Below are 26,966 nucleotides of genomic sequence, written 5' to 3' on the forward strand. Positions count from 1 at the left end.
TTTTAAAAAACATGTGAGGAGATGATAAGTTCTAAAAAACCTAAGTGATGAGTAGACTGATGGCTGGTAAACAGAAAATGGTGTTGATTAGAGACTGACAATAAGAGGATCACACTGTGTTGTGAACAGCTTAGAGGTTTAGAGATGAAGCATGAAAATTTAGAGAGGAAATAATATTGAGTGGTGAGCTGAATTAAAATGTTTAAATGTTTAGATTATATATTCTTATCTTTCAAAAATTTAAACATGCAGCAAATGATAATCAAAGGAAGTTTTTTCTGTTGTAACATTTCTCTCATATGAGTGGAGTTTTGACATGTACAGTCAGGTCTGTGAGCTTCACACAGATACAAGTTCTCTAGAATTACTAGGGAATATGAGTTTATAGAAAAACTTTCCTCCCATTTCCTATGAATCCTATAGAGTTTTATAAAAGAAATGAGTTATTTCTCCTCTAGGGTTAGGTTGCATAGACAGACCAACTATATCTGAACTTGAAGAATAAATAAAACTCCTGGTGGAAATGATTTCTGAGACACACTGGGAACCTCAGCTAGAGGGAACATACAGTGACTAGAGGCAGAACTCATCAAAGGGAAGACCTGGGAGAACTTATGTATGTACCATTATCTATACGTAGGTATGACCTCTTTGGGCAACAATAAACATCATTCCTTAAATAAAGTGCCAAGTTTGAAACAATTATGAACAATTTGTTCTAGCGTTGAACCATAGGAAACCTTAATCTACAGCTTTAGATTAGTTTAGAAGAAGCCTTTAGGTCTCAAGGTGACAGCTGTCTCCCTTTGAGTACCCTGCAGAGGGCAGCCTGCACATCAGGGTTCCTGAGACTGTAGATGAGTGGGTTCAGCATAGGGTTGATGACAGTGTTGAAAATCCCAATAGCTTTATCCTTATCTGAAAGTTTGATGGAACCGAGTCTCATGTAGGCAAAAATACCTGTGCCATAGAATATGGCAACCACAGTGAGGTGAGAGCTGCATGTGGAGAAAGCTTTCTTCCTGCCTTCAGCAGAGCGGATTCGCAGAACAGCAGCTGCCACATGCATATAAGAGGTAAAAATGAGTGCCATGGGGGTTCCTGCCATTAGGAAACCCACTCCAAAGAGCAGCAGCTCATTGAGCTGGGTACTGGAACAGGACAGCTGGAAGAGCTGAGGCAGGTCACAGTAAAAGTTATTGATCACATTGGGGCCACAGAAGTTGAGTGTGGACATGGCCACAGTGTGAGTCAGTGCATTGCTGAAGGCACAAGCCCAAGATGTGGCCACTAAGATCCTCTGGACTGTATGGTTCATTTGAGTGCTGTAAGTGAGGGGCCGGCAGATGGCCAGGAAGCGGTCATAAGCCATGGCTGTCAACAGGAAGCAGTCAACCCCACCTAGCATATGGAAGAAGAAGAGCTGTGTGAGGCAGTCTCTATATGGAATTGTGTTTTTGTGGGCCAACAGCTGAATCAACATGGAGGGAATAGTAACACTGATGCACCCCACATCCATCACTGAAAGATTCCCCAGGAAGAAGTACATGGGAGTGTGCAGTTTGGGTTCCACCAAGATAGCTGCCAGGATGCTCAGGTTGCCCCCAACTGTTGTCATATAAGCCAAGAGGAAGAGTATGAAGACAACTGGCCACAGCTCTGGTGTCTTCACCAAACCCAGCAGAATGAATTCAGTAACAGTGGTTCCATTGGCTGTAGGCTTTGGCTGCATGAGTTCATTTAAACATACATTTAAGGAGATAAATAGCCACTCACTGAATTGAAGAAGTTTAAATCACAGCTGCTGGAAAACATAGAATTATAATTCTCAAAAGAAGAACTCATATCATTCCCTCCCTTCCTTTTCCTCCCTTTATAAGATGTAATTATAAAATAATACACATAAAAATAGTTTCAAAAGTGTTTGCTCTTATTGTTGTATAGTTCTTCAAGAAACTGGGGATCTTTAGTATCAACATTTTTGTAATGTGTATCAGATCGATTGTCTAATGCACACACTGTTCACAGATCTAATTCATCCTTCATTCTAAAGAAAACAACTCAAGTGTTAGGCTACTATGGCATAGTAAGATTTTCTAGAGGACATCTGATTATCCTTCAAGGATGACAGCATATTAGGGTGTCACTATTTTATTTAATTTGTATATAGCTTTTGTAGTGTTAACAACATTAATCTTGAGAAACAAAAAGTAAAGGTTGTATTTTGGAAAGAAATGGTTTATCTCCTAGAAAAATAGCCGTCAGGACAATAAGAGGTAAGATGTAAGGAGTCCTTTTTTACTCATATGCCACCAGTGTACATAAACAGGAATTGTAGTGAGAAATATATTCATTATTGTGTTTTCCCAACAAAGCAGAATAAATCTCAATGTATAATGTTATGAGATTAAAGAAGTGTGTGTGAGAGAGACAGAGAGACAGAAAGACAGAGAGAGACAGAGACAGAGAGAGACAGAGAGAGATGAGTATATAGATAGATATTCACTAAAAAAAAATTTCACTCTTACCATTGGCTTTATCAACGGTGGCATTTATTTCCTTGCTTGTTTCAGTTTTCCACATTGTCTACAGTTGACAGTTTTTAAATGCTATTTAGAGGCAGCATCTGGAAATGGCCATGTAAACCTACTGAGTCCCACAGCACAATGAGCTAACTGAGCAAAGGAGAAACAGTGTTCTCTTTCTGTGTATTAGCCAATGCCTTGGATGCGGACAGCTTTCTTGGGGCATTCTCTGGTAACACTCAAGCTGAACTCCTGGGAAGCTTGTTCTGGGCTAGCACTACTCTAAGGACTGAACATGTAGGCACTGCTCTACTTTGAAGATTACACATGTAGTAGATAATAATTTCTTCAGTACCAGCATGGCGTTACTATCTTATTCCTTGCTTCACGTCAAGAAAAACATGAGCATGCACCAAGCAAGAGGCACAGGCAGGCTTTATCCCCCAGATTCCCTGCTCTTAACTACTAACACTGCAGTTAACCCCAGGATCTCAAGGGCTCAAGACCTTGCTTTTCTCAACTTCTCCCTAAAGCTCTCTGAACCACTCTATAGTTCAAAGTTCACCCACAATCCTATGACTGTGCTTCTATGGACTCCAATATCTTGTCTTTCAGGCAAATAGTTCAAGTTCCAATGAGTTCCCTCGTGGGCCACATCCACAGCAGCCTTTCATCTTAATTTCCTGTATCCTCACTGATGCTTCTGTTAGTTTCTTTGCACGCAATGCCCTCGTAGTGTCTTCTGTCCACATCTTCATGATTTCGTACAAACAATGGATGTTAGTTCCAGAGCACTACACTGAAGGTTCTTGCTTATTCCAAAGTGGCACTTAAGTACTCAATATTCCTTATGCTCTATGGCTATATGTTACATGGTGCTTATCTTATATAAATCCTTTGGCTATTGTCCTAATCACTCAAGTATAATTTAAGGTCAAACTCCACATCTGATTTTTCTTTGGGACCTATACTCATAGACCCACTGTGAGTATGCACCACTTCACCTCAAATGAATGGCTGCACTTGTTGAAAAAAAAGAAAAGATAACAAGAATTTCCAAAAAGTTTTTCGGGGTTGGGACAGTATGAATTTGGAAAAACTTTAGAATTTAAAGAGATGATGGTAAGAGTTGAGTGAGAAACACATGTTTTGGTGCAGTTTTGTCTGATGATGCCAGATAAAACATACGGTTCTAGCAAACAACATGTTCACAAATGCTTTTCTTTTGTGCTTTGACTCTATCTATCTATCTATCTATCTATCTATCTATCTATCTATCTATTATTATTATTATTATTAATTAATTAATTATATTTTTTGGGGGTAGACATTGCCCATAGAATTTGCTAAAAGTAGCAGAGTCTAAAGGATCACAAATTTGAGACCAGCCCTGGCTACACAAATACTTTTAAATATAAACTTTACAAATCATTTTTTCTAGTTAGGACAATTATTCCTTATTAAAAAAACAGTTATACCATGTCATAAAAAGGTAACTGCTACCTTGACCTTAAAACTAAACATGTATAATGTTTAGTTAACAGCATCATCCAGATGTCTGTAGTTGATGGGATTTTGAGTGGACTTTTAGTGGTAATGACCATCTCTGACCCTAAATCATCTCTTAAACTCACTTGGGGAAGACTTGCTGTCTGCATCAAGTTTCGTTTTTTGATTTAGAGACAATGACCAACATACCTCTAAAGCCAAGAAGGTCAACTCACTGAGAATCAGCTGAAGCCCTGTCTGGTGACTTAAGAGCTGAGAAAGGGCCATGAATGCTTACCTGGTAATAGCCAGGGGACCAGTATGGTTTAGTGGAGAGGGAAGTGAGAGAACAAGGACTACACAAACTCATTCAGCTTTCATGATGGCAAGAAGGTGCTGTATGTATATATAGAGGGAAACGAGACAAGGAGAGGCTGCAATATCTCTGTCTTGAGCATTTTCCATCATAGTGTCAGCCTCTTGGGACCTCAAAATTAGTTCCAGGGAGTGAGAGGAGGTTTGGGAACAGACAAGGTCTTGTCAAAAACACAAGTCCTAATAAACACTACCCTGCTGAGGCAGAGGAGCTTCACAACACAGTAGGGATCCAGAATTATCTTTGTTCTCACCCTTATATTGTCTACAGGCACACAGAGAAGATAGGACACAAGCTCTGTTTAACAGACAAGGGTGTAAGGACTGCCTGCTGTCTCCAAGTCACTCAGGGAATTATAGGTGGAGCCAGGTCTGAACAGGGTCTTGAAGCTGAGAATATATTTCTTTTATATGCCTGCTATAAACAGTATCTGAGGACTGAGCCAGGCTAATTTCTAAGCTTGTGGTTGAGGAGAAAAGATGCTTTGGGCCTGGGAATAAAGGAGAAACCTAAGAAAGAAGGCAAGTCAGAAGAAGTCTATTATAACCATAACAAATCCTCAAGGATAACATGTGTTCCCTTCCACCTAGATCCTTGTTAGGGAGTACCAGAGAGACTTGTCTTGAGATTCAAATAATGAATCTAGGAGAGACCATGGAAGCACTATGCTTGACAAAGCAAGAAGTTAAGGGGGGCAATGCTGTTCCCTATTGTGGGTTTGAGCCACACCCTTTGAGCTGTGAGCCTTAGCAATAGAGTATGAAAGAAGGAACTGGAACAGCTGTGCAATATAATCATTATACTCTTTATTCTGTCAGACAACTGATTATCTGCCCAAACCCCAGAGGTGGTGCATGCTCTGTGGGATGCAGAAATTTGTCCTTGTCCTCTTTTCTTAATAACTATGCACCTTCTTTGAGCCTCAGCTTTTTCCCAGTCTGTGAATGTAAATGATTTATTTTTTAGGTTTTCTGTGAGAATTAAATTCAACAATACTCACAGAGTTCCTTGTAGGGGATTAGTAACACCTTTAATAATTTAATAACAATGGATAACATCTATCACATGTTTGCTACATTCATTTACTAAGAACTTTATATTGGGTTGATTGAATTCTAATCAGTCCTTCCATGGTTCTTTCATGTGCCTATATTCCTCAAATTGCATGGATTGATAAACTGAATTTCAATTCAGTAGTTTTCTTATAGTCACATAGGAATCGAGTTTAAATATGTGTTTGTACCATTCTAAAGAACATAGTCTCAACACCTATGCTATGAGCTCCCTCCTCTTCTTTGAGACTCATTGACCACACTGTGTACCCTTTAGATCTACTTTTTGTGTGTAGCTCTGTTTTTTATGTTTATCTTATTTGATATTTATTTCTGATAATTTAATTCATGAGTACTATTTTACATCATTCCCACAGCAGCTTCCTCCTCCTTAAAGCTGCCTTGTGCTCTTCCACTCAGTTTCAAATCCTTGATTTCTTCTTTATTTATTATATGTATACAAGAACACAACTGAATGAGTCCATTTACTTTTTCTTCTATATGTGTGTGTTTACAGCTGACCACTCGGGATTAGACAAACAATTAGTGGCTCATCCCTGGGGAGGCTGATTTCCTCCCTCTCTTAGCAGCCATTAACTGCCTGTAGCTCTTTGTCTGGTTTAGGGCCTGGTAAAATTTCCTTTAGCCATGTTGGTATGTCATCTGGTGTTCTCATTGCATAGGTCTTGTTCAGGCAACCACGTTGTTAAATTTCATTGGTGTAACTCCTTGTCATCTGTAGAAGACACTACCTCACAGCAAACAGCCCGGTCCAGTTCTCATGGTCTTTCTGATTCTCTTTCATCCTTGATGTTCCCCAAACCTTAGATATAGAAGTTGTATTGTAGATGTATCAGTTGGAGATTGGCACCCTAAGGTCTGTTGTTCTATGCATTTTGACCAGTTGTGGATTTCTGTAATGGTTTCTGTCTGTTGCAAAGAGAAGTTTCTTTGATGAGGGGTGAAAGATAAACTTATTTGTGGATACAAAGGTAAGAATATAGAATGCTGTTGGGAATTCTTTTGGTTTACCAATCAGACAGTATTAGGGTCTCTTCTAGAGTCCATGACCTCACCAACCTTGTTTATTTGCTTGGATTCATAGTACTAGGCATACATTTCCTTAGTGGGTCTTAAGTAAAATTATATAGTTGTTGGTTTTTTCCAAGATATCCATGCTACTGATACATTGTACTCTTGTGTATATCTGGACACTCTGATCATTGTTGGTATTCATAGGCTTTACAGCTAGGTAGGACTATTGTATCTCTCCCTTGGCAGCTTGCAGAGCATCTTTGGATACTATTGGTAGTTTTGATATTTATGATGACTATCAATGCCTATGTAGAATGAATAATGTTCCAAAGAAGAGCACAAGACATCCTTAGATTAACAATAATATCCTGGGGTCTGTGCTTAATATCCTGATTCTTAGTACCAAACCACGTTTTCATCTCCTACTTCTGAGATAACTTTCTCACCAATCTACTGTATCTACTATTCAGTCTCATCTCAAAGAAGTATAAAGCTCTTCTGTGAGAAGTTGACGTCTCCATATTTATGTTAGATTCTTGGCCTCTCTCTTAGTTACTTTTGTATCACCACGACAAAATTTCATGGCCAAGGTAATTTATAAAGAAAACCATTTAATTAAGACCTTACAGTTACAGACCAGTAGAGTCTATGATTATCAGGACAAGGAGCCTGGCAGCAAGCAAGTATGCATGATGCTGGAGCAGTAGCTTGTTGGGCAGTGGGCTGTGAGAGGCAGCTGGGTATCTGGTTGGACAGGCTTTGAATCCTGGAGCCCCTAAGGGATGGGCGGAGTTTGGCCTTGCTCCTGGGCTCTTGGATCCTTTCACATAACTACACCCCCCCCCCCATAGAGATCTGTGGCCATTAGTCACATAGGACAATGCTCCTACTAGCCCCTACACAGGTAGAGGACATAACTACAGGACACAGAGTCTCAAGATAGATCTCCATATTAATGAGATACCTAAAGGCCAGAGGGCATAGCCAAGTAAGCATTCCTTCCCAGACCCTCCTCCTTGCAAAAGGTATATAACCTCAGGCCCTCCTTGAGAACACCAGGGTATAGCTTCATACATTTTCTGCCATGACAATAAACATTTTAAGACCTGGACTATCTTTCTTCTTTGGGACCCACTGTGGGGAATCATGAAGGTCTTCAACTACAGAGACTTTGTCTAATCTCCTGCTGCTGACCTCTCTATACTTCCAGCCACGGAGGCCTCAAGCAAGCGAGCTGATCCAGCTATGACCTAGCCAAGAGAGTTGTCGTGACCTTGAGTCTCATTCCTGCAGGGGCACAGCCAGAGCTTCTTCCCCCCCCCCGCCCCCACCTTCTGCTGTGGGTCGATCCAGCCCAAACGCCCTCAGTGTCTCAGTCCTTCTGTAGCCTCTCAGTGGCGCCTGAGTACCCAAGGGCCCAAGAACCAGTCGGTTCCAGCCACCTTGGCCCGGGGACCCCCAACCCAAAAGCTCCAGTCCCCATGGGACCCCAGACTGTGTTCCCTCACCCTTGGAGAGGAGTCCTGTCACAGCCCGACATCCATCCAGCGACAGCCTCGGGTGAACACAGTCAACTTCCCGCACCTCTGCCTCACTGAGCTGCAGCCTTAGCTCCTTGGAGGTGGCAGACGGCGGGACCCATAACTCAAACCACAGGACCCATTCCCTCACGCATGCTGCAGTTCAACAGTAGCTGAGAGCTTATATCTGGTTCACTAGCATGAGGCAGGGAAAGAGAGAGCTAACTGGAATGATGTGGGCTTTTGAAACCTCAAAGCATGTCCCTACTGAATACATCCTCTAGCAATGTCACATCTCCTAATACTTCCCCAAAAGTTCCACCTACTAGGGGCTGAGTATCAAATATATGAGCCCATGGAGTCCAGTTTCATTTAAGCTGCCACAGTCCCCAAATGTTCATCCTTAAGGTTGTAGTATATGAACGCAGAGGCTTTTTGTTGTTCAGCAATATTTTTTCTAAATACAAAACCAAAAATACTATTGTGAAAATTGTCAATTGTAGAGGAATTTCAACTCAGCAACATGGCTTCTCTGTGAAGGAATCACATCCAAAGAATTTCTAGGTCTGTGATTCTTCTGGAATGATACACTTTTAAGTACTCTGGCTGGAATACAGATATACTATCAGAACATACTTTTATTCCCTAACTATGAAGGTAAAGTTAGTTTTTAAAAGGAAGCTGCCATGTTTGAAAGTGACATCTAATTGAGGGGCAGACAATGTGAAAATTTAGAGAAAGATTTGAGAGAATGAGTCAGAGACAGGATATGTTCAACTCTCAAAAGAACAGATAGGAAAGAGAGGCTACTTATGAGCAGTGTAGAGTGAGTTAGGAGGAGGGGGCAGTTCAGTGAGTGCAGTTAAGCTGAATTCAATCAAAGTACTGGAGTTCTGTTGAGTGCAGTTCAGTTGAATGCAGTTAAGTCTAGAGGAGTTCATGCAGTTCTGTTCAGTTCCATTCAGTTTACACAGTCAGTGTAGTTCAGTTTGTGGAATTCAGAGGCAGTTTTTCCAAGCAGAGCAATTCAGTGAGAAGCTGAGAGAAGCCAGTTTGAATCAGTCTACTTATGGAGGAGTTTTGAGCCAGAACAACTGAGTTAGACCAGCTAGCCAGAATTCAGAAAGAACTAAAAAAAGACTTATTCATCAGTAAGCCTCCTGGATAACAATTACATCTGGCAATTAAAAGTTACTTTTATAGTCAATGATAACTGAAACTAAAACATCAATGAAATTCATGGTGAAACTAAATATGCTTTTTCTAAATAGTTCTTGAGTAAAGGGGAAAAACAGTTTCTATGTTGTTATAGGAATGTCATAATACAATGACAAGCTGGCTCTGAGCTGGGTTTTCAGCTTAGTTTTATCTTGTACTGGTCATTGAATGTCATTCTACTTTGAATGTGAAACACCCCCTGAAGGTGTCTGTGCTTGAGAACTTGGTTCCTAGCTGATGGAGCTATTTTGGGAGTCTGTGGAATCTTTAGAGTAGGAAGCATGGAGGTTGTCTTAGTTAGGGTTTTCATTGCTGTGAAGAGCCACCATGACCAAAGCAACTCTTATAAAGGACAGCATTTAACTGGGGCTGGCTTACAGTTTTGGCAGGTCAGCTCATTGTCATTATGGCAGGAAGCATGACAGTGTGCCGGAAGACATGGTGCTGGAGAAGGAACTAAGAATTCTGTATCTTGATCTGAAGGCAACCAGGAAAGACTGACTTCCAGGCAGCTAGGAGAAGGGTCTCATTGCCCATCCCCACCATAACACACTTCCTACACCTCCTAATAGTACCACTCCTTGGGCCAAGCATATTCAAACCACCGCAAGGGCCTTGGCAGGCTGTAGCCTGATACTAATTTGACTTAAATACTCTGTTTCCTTAACTGTCAACCTATGAATTCTGATGGTAGAGTTCTCCTTTTGAAATATAGTTTATATCTTGCCTCTGGACACTGAGACATAAATACATAAACACATAGTATCAAGTATCTATGCAACTCCAACTACTCACGATGAGATTTTTTTCTCCTTCAATTATGCCATGTAGGATGTATGGAGGTCCTTGTGCTAAAGAAAGTACAAGGAGAACCAGAATGTTAAACACACATTGTTACTCCTTAAAAAGTAGGGGTGCATAACTTTTTCACATGAAAATAATGAAGTCTAGTTTATTAATTTTTTTTACAGTCACTGTGGTGCTGATGATGGCACCAAAGTGCTTTGTTCTATGCTGTCTCTGATCTCATTGTGAACTCTGAGCAGAGAAAAAAAAGGTCCCAGTTGGAATGACCTGGAAATGAGAAGGGGGGATTAAGAAAAGAGGTTAAAGGGTGATGGTTTCTTGAGACTCATATGCTTAAGGAGTCCTTGTGAATGTAACATCTTTCTCATGAGGATGTTGTTAGCAGAGAATCCTGGGGTGCATGGAGAGATCTCATGAGGGAAAGTGAGTAAAAGACCTGAGCTGTTAGGAGGGTCCAACACAGAGATGACACTACACACTATGATATTTTTAGGTCCTGAGGGTCCTGATGATGAGATTAATGGTAGATGGGGTGGGGTCTTAGTATATACGTAGCAGAGGACTGCCTCATCTGGCATTAGTGAGAGGGGAGGCATTTGGTCCTGTGGAAATTTGATGCCCCAGAGAAAGGGGATGTTAGAGGGGTGAGGCAGAACTGGGTGGATGTGGGAGGACCCTCTTAGAGGCAAAATGAATGGGGATGGGGTAGGGGAGTTTGTGGAGGGGAGACCAGGAAGGGGGATAACATTTGAAATGTAAACAAAATGATTAAAAAAAAAGAAAAGCTTTATTCATGAACAAGGTACAGTTAAGAATTGTGTTTGATGGCCAAAGCAGCCCTCAGAAATTAGTAAAAGTAGGGTGTTCCTGGAGCAGAAGATATCTTCAAAACTTTCTTTGCTTTCATGGTATTGAATGCACGAATTTGGGATGCATTTTAAGTCAGGATCCTGTGGCATCTAAAGTGTACCCTAAATCTGAACTCTGTGCCAACACTGTGACTTTCTAAACTGTAAGATTCATGAAAATATGGTACAAATGCACAAAGGAGTACCATTTAGTTATAAAAAAAGGAAGATCTGTCACTTGTAGAAATGTGGATGAAACTAGAAGACATTGAATGAGATAGGCATACTTTCTCTCATACAGAAAAGTTAAAAAATGTTCTTAAGGTTGAATAGTGATTGCTATATAGAAATTAGGAAGGGTGTGTGTGCGTACGTGTGTGTGTGTGTGTGTAGAGTAAGGCAGAATTTGATCAGTGCATACTGGGGATATCACTAATAATATCAAATAATATCACTAAGTCCCACTAATATGTTCAATTAATGAATGCTGTAAAGACTTTCTGAGGGCCGTAACAGTTGTAGAATGGCAGTAACAAGAGTGCTAGTTTATAAACTCTTTAGTTAAATAAATGTGTGAACTTGTCTACACCCATGAAGTTCATACCTGAAACATGGAAAGAGTCTAAAGCATTTTCAAAGCACTAGAGATTCTTGTGTCTTGGAAAGGCAGATATTCATCCTTCCCTTGTTCCCCCTGGAATGTTTTAATTTCAGACACCACCACAGGGAGAAAATAGGAGAAGAGCAAACCTATTGGGAAGATGATGTCAGTCAAGTTGTTTGTCTCTTTGTTTCTCTGTCTTTGATAAACTCCCAACCATGGAGACAATTTGGCTTCCTCTCTGCCCAAGAAGTGCCTGCCCCTTCACTGAGTGAGTGTCATTTCAAGAGTTCTTACTGCATACTCACAACTGGGCTTATATAAAAGTGATTTCACTCTTTGTCTTTGGAATGGCATCTCCCTCCTCCAGGATGGCCCTGGGGAGGCTCAGGTACTTGGCTGAAAGGGGTAAAGTATGCAGGAAATACTATTTGCTAGGATAATCAGGTTGTTCCCAAAACATTTCCTTCAGTAGCTGATGGAGAATGATAAGCATTTGACTTTTGGAGATATTGAGTTGGACATGGTACGATTAGTGGTATGATTAAGCTCATGCAAAAAGAAAAAAAAAAGCCTGTGCCGTTAATAGTGGTTAGCCTTCTAGGACCTGAGTATCTTGTTCTTCTGCTCTATTTGTCTTTGAGAAACTCCAGCTTCTACCTTTTTCAATGTGAGTCTGTATTTATCTGAGTAATAGTTATCTTCACTTCAATTAGGTAGATCACTATGTGACTTTGTGAGGCTCAGAGGGCACCACGTAAGTGACCATATGTGTGGGAAACATCTATGGCTCTATAGTAGGCTGTGGTCTTGTGGTAGCATGCATGTTAGATAAAATGGGAGTGTCAGGGTGTGTTCTTGGTCAAGACTCCAGTTGTGAGAGTGTTCAGCTGGTTGTCCATCGAAATGGATAGCTGTTCATCTCTCCCAGGCACTAAACCATGTAATTTTCACCTTACTCAAAGTTTTTCCACATTGTTTTTACTTAGCAAAGCATGAGCACTGTAGTACCCAAATTTCCTGGACACTGTGGAGAAATGTAATATGTAATCTTAAGGGTCAGGAAACCCAAGGCTGCTTGTTATTAGTTCTAGAGCTGAAAATATCTTCAGTGATGTGCTCTCATGGAGAGTCACTCTGGCATGTGTTTTCATGGAGTGTCACTGTTCTTCATGGGATTTTTACCTTTCTCTGAAAGGTCTGGATAATGTCTTATGGCTCTACAACTCAATTCCTAATAGTCTAGGTCACATTGACCATTTTACTACTGACATACTTTAACTTTCCATCTGCCTGCAAATTCCATCTCTGTGACTTCAGGCGTGGATGGAAAGTGCGTGTAAAAATTATGTCTGTTCTAATAAGGACAGGGATTCCCCCATCAACACCCCTTAAACAATATAAGATAACAAAAACTCACACAGCAAGGATAGAGGGTAAGGTATTATATGTCATTTAGAAATGACCTAGAGTGTATTTGGAGAGTGTGCATATACTATATATAAATTCTATTCCATCTTATATAAGAGACATGATCACCCTTAGGTTTTGGTGTCTGACAAGCTATGGAACCAATCCTAAGATACTGGGGGAGGGTGGTCACTGTAAAATGATATGTGTAGTATATGTTGGGGAAGAGGACCATACACCCTCTTCTCTGGAAGCTTCTCTTTCATGCGCCAGGATCTTTTGTCCAGGTCACCTTGTGAAGACTGTGATTTCTTTTCTAGAATTTTGACCTCAGGTAAAGAATCTTTCCCTATGTCAAACATTACATTCCTTCTCCTTGCTATGCCAGTGTTTGTATGTCTCTGAGTCTGATTGATTCCACTGCTTTGTGTCAGTAACTGCTGGCTGCATCACACCTTTATCTATTGTGTTTCAGCCTTTAACTTTTCCTCCCCTTGTGTTTTCTCTTGCATCCTGGCTGCACCTGGACATTGCAATACTTGATATTCATTACCAAGATGTCATTGTCCTTGTATCACCTTTGAACTTCACTCAGCTGTCACTGGTGGAAGAGAGTCATGGATCTGGGAACATTGGGAAATGATTCCTGTGTGACCACGTTTGTTCTGCTGGGTCTCACAGAGACTCCAGCTTTGCAGCCCATCCTCTTTGTCGTCTTCCTTCTTGCTTATGTAGCTACTCTTGGTGGCAATTTCAGCATCCTGGCTGCTATCATCGTAGAACCCAAACTCCACACTCCCATGTATTTCTTCTTGGGGAACTTGTCTATGTTGGATGTTGGATGCATTAGTGTCACCGTTCCTGCCATGTTGAAACATTTCCTATCCAATGACAGACACATTCCCTATGGGGCATGCCTCTCACAGCTTTTCTTCTTCCACCTCCTGGCTGGGGCAGACTGCTTCCTTCTGACTGTCATGGCCTACGATCGATATCTGGCCATCTGCCATCCCCTTACCTATAATACCCATATGAGTTGGAGGATTCAGAAAGTCTCAGTGTGCCTGTCATGTGTGTTTTCCTTTAGCAATGCATTGACCCAAACTGTTGCCTTGTCTACTCTTAAATTCTGTGGTCCCAACACAATCAACCACTTCTACTGTGACCTCCCTCAGCTCTTCCAGCTCTCCTGTTCCAGCATCCAACTCAATGAGCAGCTGCTCTTTGTAGCAGCAGCCTTCATGGGCGTTGTCCCCTTGGTCCTCATCACTGTGTCATATGGCCATGTGGCAGCTGCAGTTCTTCGTATCCGATCTTCTGAAGGCAGGAAGAAAGCCTTCTCCACATGCAGCTCTCACCTCACTGTGGTAGGCATCTTCTACGGGACAGGCGTCTTCAGCTACATGCGGCTGGGGTCAGTGGAGGCTTCAGACAAGGACAAGGGCATTGGCATCCTCAACACTGTCATCAGTCCCATGCTGAACCCGCTTATCTACAGCCTTCGGAACCCTGATGTGCAGGGTGCCCTATGGAAGGTACTCACAGGGAGGTAGCCCCAAGATGACATAATTTTCTTCTGGCCTTAACCAATGTCAGAGCTCCTCTCACTGCTTCTAAGTGATATTGTGATTAACACAACTAGAGTGCAGGTATGGCAAATTCGGGTACATCCTTGATTAGGAAGACGAGTTCCCTAAAATAATAACTGTCACTTACGTCATCACTGCCATATATAAGGTACTAAGTGACTAGTGTCACTACTTCTGTTAATTCTCCTAATTATATGAGGTTGGTGCAGTTTGCAAATTGTAGAACAGAAAACATAACTTCAGAGAGGTTGAGAAACTTCCTTAAAGCCACAGAGCTAGTGAATATCAGAGCAAGGATTTGATCCTAGAGGCAAGCGCCACATGTAGCTATTGTTTCTTAGTAGTAATATATTATAGTGAGGATAGGAACCCTAAAGTAAAAAGATGATATAAATAGTAAACAATAAAGAGTAAGAAAAGAAATTTCAGTGTGATAAAAACTAAATCCACAATTAAACTTTAATTAAGAGATTTTCATTTCTTTACCGAATCTGATTTGTTCAAAAGAAGCTGGAGTATATTGAGGGTTTTCAAGATATCAGTTTATTAAATGAACAAATAAAAAGACAACAGATTTTAAAACATAACTCATAAAGAACTGGCATTGTTTAGAAAAATCATAGAAATGAGACAGAATGTTTCTCCATTGGACCACCTACAGCAAAGGACAAATGATTGTGGAAAGATGCTCACTGAAGCATCCAGGAAAGAAGGCTGCTTCAGCCTATCTGAATTCATTAATAGGCTTTTAATTAGGAAAGAGGTTTGCCACTCCTTATCTAAATAAAAGTCTATTAATTAGAAAATCTCATGAACTGAAAAGAAAGTTTTGATACCTATGACTTGTACAGGAAACTGATTGTTCCCTTCATGCCACCTGAAGGAGGAAGATGGTTCAACTTAGTTTTAGACAGCTGTTTCTACAACACAATAAAGTGTGTGTCTATTAACAAGTTAGAGGTGCTAGGGAGAAAGCTCAGTGGATAAATCACTTTCCATATAAGTGTGAGAACTGAAGTTCAGATCCTCAGCACCCACAGGATTAGCAATAGATGTGGTGGCCATCTGTAATTCAAACTCTCAGAAGGCAAAGGCATGGTATCCTCAGAGAAAGCTTAGGCAGGATTCTAATTTAGTGAGGTACTCCACCTAAGCAAATAAAATAGAAAGTGATTGAGGAAGACAGCAAATATCAGCTTTGACCCTCCTTTGAACTTCCATATGCGGGTACATATACATGTGTATCCACGCACATGTGAGCATGCATACATACTCACACACACAAATATATGAGAAATAAATAAATAAATAAATAAATAATAAGAAAATACAGAAAGAATAAAATAGAAGTCACCATTAGATGCACCATTTACAGAAATCACATGGACAGTTAATATATAATTATTAAAATGCTTTTGTGCATGATATATATTTATAAAGAACAGAATTGTTTCATACCTAAAATTCTATAATTTTGTCAATGTAGGTGAACTCAATAATACAAGTGACTCTCTTTCCATGATGTTAAATATAGATGATTGCTATCATTTTTGTGGCTGCATAGTATTTCTTTCAGTAGATGAGGTGAAATGTATTTAATTATGTACTATTAGGTGATTACATTGAATTTGATTGTTCTAATAATCTGGGATGCATGGTATGCTGGGATTTGCTTCCTGTGTGTTCATCTCATCTATGCACTCTCTTCTAACTGCTGGACAAAAATCAATGATAAGGGTCGCAGGGTCAAAGGGTATGAACTCTAAGAATACAGAAACCCATGAAGCAGGGCCCTACATCAAAGGATATGAACTCTGGAACACTTAAAAACATTTGGCTAGAGACAGAAAGTCCTTGATTACTTCTGTTCTGCAAGTTCCCATTTCTTTTGGATTGTTTGCTGACTATGGGTCTCACTATACATCCTTGGTTGGCCAGGAACTTGCTATACATCCCAGACTGCTCCAAACTTGTAGTGATTTCCCTGCTTCTGCCTCCAGTGCTGAGATTCTAGCAGTGCACTACAACTGACATCCTTTGGATTTTATACATAAAGACTCCAAGGCCCCCCCCCACTTAAATGTTAGTTTTTTTTTAAATATTCTGAATGTGGTAAGAGATTAAAGTGAACTCAGAGCTATGAAACCATCTGTGATTTGAATACTGTGTTTCCCTCAGCCCTCAGCCCCAATTGCAATGTTTGGTCTCCACATGGTGGTGCTATTTGAGAACTTTCAAAAGTGGGGCCTAGTTTGGAGGTGTAGATCATAGATATTGGGTCTTTGAGGGATTATCATCCTTGACTTGTTCCCATTTCACTCTCTCTACTTCCTGTCCACCAAGATAGAAACTGTTCCTTGCCTTCCCTGCCATGATGGACTGACGACCTCTGAAACTGTAAGCTAGAATAAATCTTTCCTCCCTCCAAAAACAAACAAAAACTCCCAACAAAACATTTGGCTAGATTGACACTCAGAAATGGTTGAACAAGCTGATATTTCTAATTATTGATTATTTCTATTTATTTAAATGCAAATATTATAACCCATTGCTTCATTAATTGATATTAACCACTAGTAAAATTGAATATAATATTTTAAGAATAGTAGTAGAAAATATTTTTATATGAAAAATATATAAGATGCTCATATTATTTTTATGAACTTGGCAGTGCTTGAACCTTCTTAATGGGACTATTGAGTCACATGTTAAAGGCAAATGGGCACCTGTCATGCCAATGAGGTCAACTACATTTCAGGTAGCATGTGTTCTTTGGGAGTTCTTGTGGGAAGGAGGTGGTCACACAGGAAATATCCAGGGAATTAAAATCTGAAAGTGACGATCACAGATGAGGATGGCTCTCTAGAGAAGATTGGAAAAAAGGCCACAGATAGTGCAAAGGGGTTTAAAACTTTATTATTATTCTGTTTGTGTTCGCATGTGCCCACACAGAAAGTCAGGAGACAACCTTATGGAGTTAGTTCTTTCATTTCAGCGTCATTTGGGTCCCAGTGAACAAACACAAGCTATCAGGCTTGTGTAACAAAGCCGTTTATACCTACTGAGTCATCTTACTGGCTATATTCCTCTTATTCTTGCTTGTTTGGAAACAGGGTCTCACCACGTGGCCCTGGCTGAAGAGACATATTGTTAAGAAGACTTTTAATAGTTTTATTGAAGATAAAAGGACTGTGTGCCAGAGTGCTACTGGGCAAACACCAGCAGTAGTGGTTTATGGTTAGATACATAAAGAATGAAATGATTTCCCATAGACTAAAAACAAGACCATAAAAATGTAACAGTATTAAGAGAGATGCTTGATTTTCTATATAGAGATATGTGTGCTGTTTAAGAAAAGCAGCTGCTGAAGTATTATCAAGGGGAATAGAGTAAGTGCAACATGTGAGCATTGGCTCCCATCCCTGCTACCACTCTGTCATTTCCCTTGCCAACAGCTGCTCTTGCTAAAACACTGATTCACTGGCTGTATACATGTCTACCCACTGTTCCTGCCCTCCAGAAACTCATAAAGAAAATTATAATGAAATGGTGTAAATGCAACAATAGTATTTATATGTTTATTATAAAACCTAGGGATTAAACACTCATTGAATTTAAGGACAGTTTGAGCACTGGAAGCCAGGACTATCTGGCAATAGTAAAAAGTAAAGGTTTAAATCAATCACTCTCTCTCTATCTCTCTCTCTCTCTCTCTCTCTCTGTCTCTCTCTGTCTCTGTCTCCCTCCCTCCCTCCCTCCCTTCTTCTCTTTCTGTCTCTCCTCTCTCTCCTATTATCATCTATCTATGTATATTTATCTATCATATACCTAATCACATCTGTAGATATCATCTACTTATCTGTTCATTTCATTTATTTACTCACCTGACTAATGTTTACTAGTATCCCAAATGTTCAGCACTATTCTATGTAAAGAATACAGAAAGAAAACAGTCATTAGAGTCATTAGAGTTATATACTTCTTCCTTGGAGGCTAGTATAGGAACTGTAAATACAGTGGAGTAACATACACAAATACTATTGAATATAGTAGCAACAATTCCAAGCATGCAAGTATTAGTTGTTGTGAAGGATACTTTCTTTAATTAGGTCTGAAAGCTACATTTATCAGTGGGTATAAAGATAAATATTTAGAATGCTGTTAGGAGCCATTCTGGATTGGTAAAGTAGTGGGGAATATGTTCTTCTCTAAGACTGATGACTTCACTAGCTTTGGGTAGTTGGGTAGGTTTCAAGTACCAGGAAAGGTTTCCTTTCTCTTGGTAAGACTTTAGGTAGCTATTGATTACTGCCAAATTATGAATACCATTATTGCATCATTAGGGATATCTTACCATCCTTGTCATTATTGTGGTTCATAGGTATTGTGGTTGTGTAAAACCATTGGTTCTCTCCTTCCCTTGGAATCTTCTGGTGCTATGAAAGTTCATTTCTTTTTGGTGGGGATTCAAAATGGCATCACGAATTTGTACAACAAACTGTCAGGTGAGTTGTGTGTATCTGGTGTGTGTGTTGTTCATTCATGTACACATGTGTGCTCATGAGTGTGAGTGCATATGTGGATACCGGAAGCAAATGATTAATGTCAGGTGCCTTACTTGACTGTTCTCTGTTTTATTGAGGCAGGGTCTCTCACTGAGCCTAGAACTTCCTGATTCCTAGTACAGCTAGCCAATATACTCTCAGAATCCCTGTCTCTGCCTCCTGAACACTGACATTCAGGCAGACTACCATATCACTTTAGCTTTTACTTGGATGCTGGGGATTCAAATTCAGATTCTCATGCTTGCATAGTAAGTGCTTTATCTATGGAGTCATCTTTTAAGCCTTAACAATTAATTATTTTAAATAATACATTTATGCATGAACTCCAGTAATTACAATTCAAGGCATTTTCCAGAGAGGATTAAAGACATAGGTCAACATAAAGAATTGCATACACATATTTACTAAAGCTGACTTGTAATGGCTAAAATCTAGAAATAGCCCAAATATTCATCAATGGTAAAGAACCACACATTACATACAATAGGCAAAAAAACTAAACAAATTATTATATTCATATAATAGAACAGCTTTTCAGTGAAGAAAGGATATTAGCATGCTAGTATCTTTACCCATATTTGTTTCCTGCTTTTCATATACCATGGTATGAAAATACTACACAAAAGTTCCAGAAACAACCAATTCATAAGTTTTAAATAACTTTTCTTGCAGCATATTGTAGTAACTATTTTATTTTATTCTTAGTTATGATGGTTAATCTCATTTATGAATTGAACTATTTCATAGATGTCTATGGGGGAATTAATGTTGTATTTATGTATGTTTGGACTACACACAGTGGTAGATAACTCCTGGAGCTTTTAAAATATTTTCCTCATAAATAATGTGGACAACTGTACAGCCAACTCACAAATATCAAAAGGATTACACTTATTGAGGTCATTAATTTATAAAAAGGACTTGATAGGATCTGGGAAAATGATTCAGTGGCTAAAGAGTCTGCCACACAAGCATGAGTACTTGAGATCAAATCCTCAAGAACCCACCTAAGCACTACTAGGTCCAGTAGTACTTGTTTGTAATCCCAGTGTTTCCATAACAAGAAGGGAGGCAGAGACAGGGGAATGTTTGGAAGTGCATGGGCCAGCTAGCCTAGTGTACACAGTTGTAAACAAAAGGACTTGACTCAAATAAAATAAAAGGCAAGGACGGACACTTGAAGTCGTCTTCTGGTCTCCATGTGTGTACTGGGGAATACCTGCACTCACACACACACAGAAACGTGTGCACACTGCATGAATATATTTATGTCATCATAAAAGGTAAACTCTAGGAACAGAAGCCAGATAAAATATTGCTGGGGGCAGTTGTATGGCAAGGGCATTAATCACTTGTGAGTTATAAGAAATTATTGAAGCACCTTCCGTATTGGGGAAGTGCTAGATCTATTACTGTAAATTCTATCAAACTCATAAACTGTATGATTAAGCTTACATAAAACGTAAGCCAACTTTCCAAAATTATACCTTAAGTATGTGATCACTCCTGGGTCTTAGTGATCATCTGAAGTCTAAGCTGAGCTCAAACCATGGATCTACTTTGTGGACTCAGCAGGTCATCAAAGCTTTTAAGATTATATTCTCCTGTCTCCAACATGTTGGCAATGGTGTCGTGAATAGAATACTTGTTTAGGTGGTGGAGAGAAACCCTTGTGGACTGAGGTTGTTCTCCTCTGTCTCCTTTGAAATCCTTGGGGAATTATATTATTATAAGGTCTCTGGGTGCTGATTAGCTCCCAAATGGAGAGAACATCAAGACATATTCTCAGCTTTTTATAAGCTCTCTGAATACTGACAACCTTGGGTCAACTTAGTAGTTACTCAGCTCTCTGTAAGAACCAGAACCACACCAGATATTACATCGAGGTAAGTGCCTTACAGTCCTCCACACCACCCCAGCATCCTATTTTCTTTCCTACTCAAGTGAGAGGACATCCATGAACTTCAGATAGCCCTTTTTACTATCTATGTGTAAGAAAAGTATCAGGCGATGATAGATTCAGGAAGTGGCAGTGATGATGAGCCTTTCCTCTCTGAGTAACTGGGAGGGAAAGGAAAATACATATATATATATATATATGTATATGTATATGTATATGTATATGTATATGTATATGTATATACATACGTTTCTGTGTGTATGGCAGGGAGATTGAGAATCAGCAGGAGTTGGGAGAAAAACAGTAAAGTGTCTGTTCAGAACAAACGCTGACGTTTTGTGAGCTTCACCTTACTCAAAGATAGCCAATGGTTTCTGTAGAAAAGGGCATAATGGTGGTGGTGGGATTGGTAAATGTTCAGGAGTGCCATACTGTCCTATAGTGACCCATTACCATAATAAAGATAAGCTCTTTATCTGGAGTTGTGAGCTTTGCATGGCTCATCCTGTGCTGCTGGTCAAGCGCTGGAATGATCAGGTTAACTGCCTGTAATGCCATAAGAGAGAAAACTCAACTGAAGACTAGGCCGTGTAAGGAGAATTCCCTTGAAGACATGGAACTATAGCCACAGATTTAGTTCCAAGGGATTTTTTTTCTAATCTGTGGAGGGGACAGTACTTTAGACAGAAAAAAGTAGAAATTCAGTTATATATAGAGAGTGGTCCAGCATAGGCAAGGGTCCAGAAGCAGAGATACTCAAAGAAACCTCTCTAGAACTACTTTCTGTAGTCACAACCAAAGGGCCTTTTATTTATTGTTTCTGTTCATTCACCTTGGACTTATCATCATATGCAGTGAGTGGAAGCCAGTGAAATATCCCTCAGGACTTCAGCTCCCCTTTTGTCTTTGAAAAGCTTCTGCTCTTCCTTCACACAGGTACACACTAATCACGTGCCCCCATAATACTTAGTATCAACTCAATTTTTTTAGTTGCTCAGCAAAGGACCTAGGTCATCCTTTCACCTATATGTCACAAGTCACACCTGTCAGTTCCACCACAAGCACACTCCTTAACATTCAACCAATAATTATTAATGAAGATAAGTGGACAGGACCCTGACTTCTTAGAATAGTTGTATGGATGCTAATACTGAAAGTTTTAGGATCCCATTCCTCTTTTTATTGTACACAGAGTCACCCAAAAAGTCAGTAGAACACATGCCAAAGTAATACAATGTAAATATTTGAGGTTAGTGCTAGACAGTCCTTAGCTTGTGCTAGCTCTTGGGAACGTTAGGACCCAAGGGTGTTTATAAACACTTTGTAAGCATCAGTATCCTGATTATACAGAGACACAGTAGTTATTTCATAGAACTTAATGAAGTTAAATAAAAGAGCTATATACAGTACATCTAAATGTTATTTTTTTTAAAAAAATGCCAATCATAGCTCCAGTCTTTCACCTCCGTGTATTTCTATACTTTGGCTCATTTCTTGCTCTTCTCCTTTCTCAAACTCTTTATGCCTTTTTAAGTTCATGAAAACTATTTTATTACCTTTTTATCTTATGCTGCTATTATCTCTATGGTGTACTTTTTAGAACCTCATATACTCAGGAGCCAGTGAGAGTTGTCAGTTGCTATAGATGGATTCAAATGTAACAGGGATTGTACTATTGAAATACTTGGATACCATGTTGGTAAATGGCCACTCAACCAATCCCTTTCTTGGTATTCTCTGGTTTTCCTTATGAACCAGGACCAAAACAAGGTTATTTGGTCAGCAGGAGCCTTCAGAAGACTGCAGGATACCTGCAAACTAGGCAGGTAACAATTTTAATCAGTAGGCGTTCTGCACATACCATTACCAGCACCATGTAGATGTTGATTACACGTTCACACGTGCCACTCTCCTTCACTATTTGTGAGATCTAACTCTTCCTCCCTTGCCCTCCAGCTCATAGCAGTGGCCTATGGAGCCAGGTGCCTGGGGAAACAGAACAGCCATCACAGAATTCATCCTTCTTGGCTTAACAGGAAATGTAAGACTGCAACCTATCCTTTTTGTTGTCTTTTTCTTTGCCTATCTTGTCACAGTTGGGGGTAACTTCAGCATTTTGGCCGCCATCTTTGTGGAACCCAAGCTCCACACTCCTATGTACTACTTCTTGGGGAATCTATCTCTGTTGGACATCGGATGCATCAGTGTCACTGTTCCTCCGATGCTGGTGTGTCTCCTGGCTCACGAGTGCAGGGTTCCCTATGCTGCCTGCATTTCACAGCTCTTTTTTTTCCACCTCTTGGCAGGTGTGGACTGTCATCTCTTGACAGCCATGGCCTATGACCGCTACCTGGCCATCTGCCAGCCCCTCACCTACAGCACCCGCATGAGCCGTGAAGTGCAGGGCACACTGGTGGGTATTTGCTGCACTGTCTCCTTCATTAATGCTCTGACTCACACAGTGGCCGTGTCTGTGCTGGACTTCTGTGGCCCTAATGTGGTCAACCACTTCTACTGTGACCTCCCACCCCTTTTCCAGCTCTCCTGCTCCAGCATCTACCTCAACGGGCAGCTGCTTTTTGTGGGAGCCACTTTCATGGGAGTAGTCCCCATGATACTGATCTCAGCGTCCTATGCCCATGTTGCAGCTGCAGTACTGAGGATCCGCTCCACAGAGGGGAGGAAGAAGGCATTTTCCACATGTGGCTCCCACCTCACTGTGGTCTGTATCTTTTATGGAACTGGCTTCTTCAGTTACATGCGTCTGGGTTCTGTCTCCGCCTCAGACAAGGACAAGGGCATTGGGATTCTCAATACTATCCTCAGCCCTATGTTAAACCCACTCATCTATAGTCTCCGGAACCCAGATGTACAGGGTGCCCTGAAGAGGGTGCTGACAGGAAAGAGGCATCCAGTGTGAGAACACAGGACAAGGATATCAAAATCTCCTGCCATCTTTACATATGTCCTTGGCAATCTCATACCAGAAGCTCAAGTGTACAGTTGGAGGAATACTTCAGAAGTGGGTCTAAGGATGGAAAGAAATTAGATAGTACTGATCAGAGCAGATTATAGTTTGGACTAGGAGAAAAAGACTATGTAAGTTATGTATAGAAACTATACTAAATACAGAGGAATGAAAATTATAGCATGAATCATGAACAGAAGATTAACTTACTTGTGTATTTTTACTGCTTAAATGAATTTTACTTAAGATGGTAATAAATAAAAACAACTGTTTGGTCTCCTTTATATATAATCTGTGTTTGTACTAATGTGTGTGTGTGTTTTTTTTAAAAAGGAATCCATGTTAAAAAGAAATAGGTCAATGGTGGTTGATGTCTGAGAAACAGTCAGACAATCCTGACATCATATTCTTCAGAGCAACATTATTAGAATTATTATTAGAATTATTTCTTTCCCAACCACACTTGCTTCCTAACTAACTCATGATTGAGACCAAATATATCCTGCCAGTGTATGAGAATGTGCAAGAATGGAAAAAAGGAATCTGAGGATATTTCCCAATCAAGTGACTTTTAATCAAACTGTATTCACCACACTCTCCAAAGCCAACCATCTAATGGGTTCTGCACATGGCTTGAATCCTTTATACCCACACTTAATATTTTTATTAAGTCTTTGAGAATTTCACACAATGTATTTAAATCATATTCACCCCTGTCCCAACTCCTTCCGTACTCACCCTCTCTTTCCTAACCTCCCTATCCACCCAATGTTGAGTGTTCTTATTTTATTTTTCTCTTCGTCAAATCTAGTTTGTGTTGCTCAACTAGACTTGGGAGTGTCCCCGGAGTACGCTGGACCTACTAGATCATTCCAACCAGTGATAAAATAGAGCTGACACTGTCTCTTTCAGAAACTATCAACTGCCAATAGCACCTCTTCGGTTATTGGGGAGGTTTGTGGCCACCACACCTCCACATCCAGGCTGGGATTTTGTATAATTTGAGCTTATGCAGGTCCTGTTCATGCTGCCACAATTACTGTCAGTTCATATGTGCAGCTGTCCTACTGTGTATGGAAAACTGCCCACTGGAGCAATAGTGTCACAAACGTTGTGAGAGTAGCCAACCTCTTTCCAATTGAATCTAATGCAGTCTATGTAAGTCGGACCACATTCTTAGTATTAAGTAGGCCAAGAAACTGGTTAGATAGGTCATAGATCCTAGGAGAGAACCTAGTACCATTATTCTGCTAAGTGGACATAGTGTTAGAAGGTAGAGAGATGGCTCAGTGGCTAAGAAGAACACTTGCTGTTCTGCAGAGGATTCAGTTTCTATTCCCAGCACCTATGCTGTGGTCAATAACTATCCATAATTCCAGCTCCAGAGGACCTGAAACCCCCTTCTGGCTTCCATGGGCACTGTATACATGTAGGTAGAACACCACCTACACATATAAATGAACAAATATTTAAATAGACATAGTATTAAGTGACTTCTAACGATTTATTGCTCTAACTATGAATTATTGCAAGATGTAAACCTCATTTGGGAAGCTGCTTTCTGCAGTAGACAGCAAATAATCTGCCTGCACCTTTGTATTCTTGCAGATATCTGTCTTCATGGACTGTCTTGAGCTGTCTCATCAGGACTTTTGCAATAGCCCCTGAGACCTGTGCTACCTAACACTGGTTCGCTGCTGTTGCTCACTGTTGGAGAGAGCAAAAAAGGCTATAATAAGCACAGAAATTATTAACATGCCATTTTGCTGTGCTATATTCCCATCTTATTTTATTCTCCAAAGGCTCCTGATTTCTTCCTATCATTTAAAATCTAGACCTTTGTATAATGTGCAATGTAACCGCCTGGGCTGCTGCTTCAATCTGTGGGTCAGGGTCTAGCAAGAGAGAGAGTGGGGACAGAGGGGCGAGAGATGCGAAGAATGGAGACAAGACAGAGTCTGGTCTAGTCTCGCCTCAAGTCTCGCCTTTATTGAAAGGAAATCATGGGTATATATAAGCACAAGCAGGGGAACGCAGCTGAAGACACTTTACCACATGCACCCTGCAGCTGGGGGCAATAAACAACAAAACAAGAATGTAAGAAAAGCAAGATAATTATCAGTGTGTGCTCAGCTGTTGTAGGCTGTTGAAAACAAGTCTCTTGTCAGGGTATATGGCTCGAGATGGCTGCAAAGATGATAGCCGCTTTCTGCTCAGAGTCGGCTCCCAACAGTGCAAGATCTCCTTTCTTCAATGCCATTCTACCCAGTCTTCATCTCTCTACCACAATCTCCCAAAAGTGACTCTTTTGATCCTTTTGCTTGTAGAATGGTTCACATAGAAATATACTGTGTTAATAATTTCTGTATTTATTGTAGATTTTTGCTCTCTCCAAGAAAATGATATGATTCTGAAGGTTAGAATCTAAATCTTACATCATAGTGTATCTTTGAAACATCTAGAAGAAAGCTGGGAGATAGTTGAAATTCATGCCATTTGCAGGGTAACTGACATTGGGAAGAAGTATGATTTATGAAATTTGATTTCTTTTTAACCTAGAATATCTGTGAAACCAAAACAACTTGATGTTTTCAAAGTACCTTAATGAGTCCAATATCAGGGAAAAGTAAAGACATAAAGGAATTACAATTTGTATTGCATTCATTTATTTATAGGTGTGTGCATGTGTCCACATGTGCTATGATTCATGTGTGGAGTTAGAAGATACCTTGTGAAAGTTGGTTCTCTCCTTCTACCATGTGGGTTCCATGAATAGAACTCAGGTCTTCAGGTTGGAGGAAAGTGATTTTACCAACTGCACCATCGTTAAAAATTGTTTTTAAATTTTAGGTACGTATCTGTGTTTACATTCCTTTTCTCCTTTCCTCCAACCAAGCCCTTCTGTGTTGTCCCCTTTCTCTGCTCACTTTCAATTTTATGACTTATATTTCTCTTGCTATTACTGTTACACATGTAAACATATATGAATAAATACAACTTTCGGAGTCCATTCAGTGTTGCTTACATGTATACTTTTAGGGTTAACCAGTTGGTATTGGATAAT

The 26,966-nt window shown here is 40.1% G+C and overlaps 3 protein-coding genes across 3 annotated transcripts; 2 read left to right on the forward strand and 1 right to left on the reverse strand.

Moving 5' to 3' along the window:
* Nucleotides 1-784: 784 nt before the first annotated feature.
* On the reverse strand, nt 785-1,744 carry LOC114613912 (olfactory receptor 3A1-like). The gene has a single exon (XM_028759353.1). The coding sequence runs from the start codon at nt 1,730-1,732 to the stop codon at nt 785-787; it is 948 nt and encodes a 315-aa protein (XP_028615186.1). The 5' UTR covers nt 1,733-1,744.
* Nucleotides 1,745-13,482: 11,738 nt separating this feature from the next.
* On the forward strand, nt 13,483-14,473 carry LOC114613967 (putative olfactory receptor 3A4). The gene has a single exon (XM_028759432.1). It carries the CDS (start codon nt 13,498-13,500, stop codon nt 14,431-14,433), a length of 936 nt encoding a protein of 311 aa, XP_028615265.1. The 5' UTR covers nt 13,483-13,497; the 3' UTR covers nt 14,434-14,473.
* Nucleotides 14,474-22,906: 8,433 nt separating this feature from the next.
* LOC114613972 (olfactory receptor 139) lies at nt 22,907-23,854 on the forward strand. The gene has a single exon (XM_028759437.1). The coding sequence runs from the start codon at nt 22,907-22,909 to the stop codon at nt 23,852-23,854; it is 948 nt and encodes a 315-aa protein (XP_028615270.1).
* The last annotated feature ends 3,112 nt before the right edge of the window (nt 23,855-26,966 follow it).

Source organism: Grammomys surdaster, unplaced genomic scaffold (genome assembly GCF_004785775.1).
Source record: "Grammomys surdaster isolate TR1022 unplaced genomic scaffold, NIH_TR_1.0 126278, whole genome shotgun sequence".
NCBI classification, from domain to species: Eukaryota; Metazoa; Chordata; class Mammalia; order Rodentia; family Muridae; genus Grammomys; species Grammomys surdaster.

Bases quoted from the DNA above. Each gene is read 5' to 3' on its own strand.
- LOC114613967 (XM_028759432.1), top strand. From the start codon at position 13,498: ATGGATCTGGGAACATTGGGAAATGATTCCTGTGTGACCACGTTTGTT.
- LOC114613912 (XM_028759353.1), bottom strand. From the start codon at position 1,732: ATGCAGCCAAAGCCTACAGCCAATGGAACCACTGTTACTGAATTCATT.
- LOC114613972 (XM_028759437.1), top strand. From the start codon at position 22,907: ATGGAGCCAGGTGCCTGGGGAAACAGAACAGCCATCACAGAATTCATC.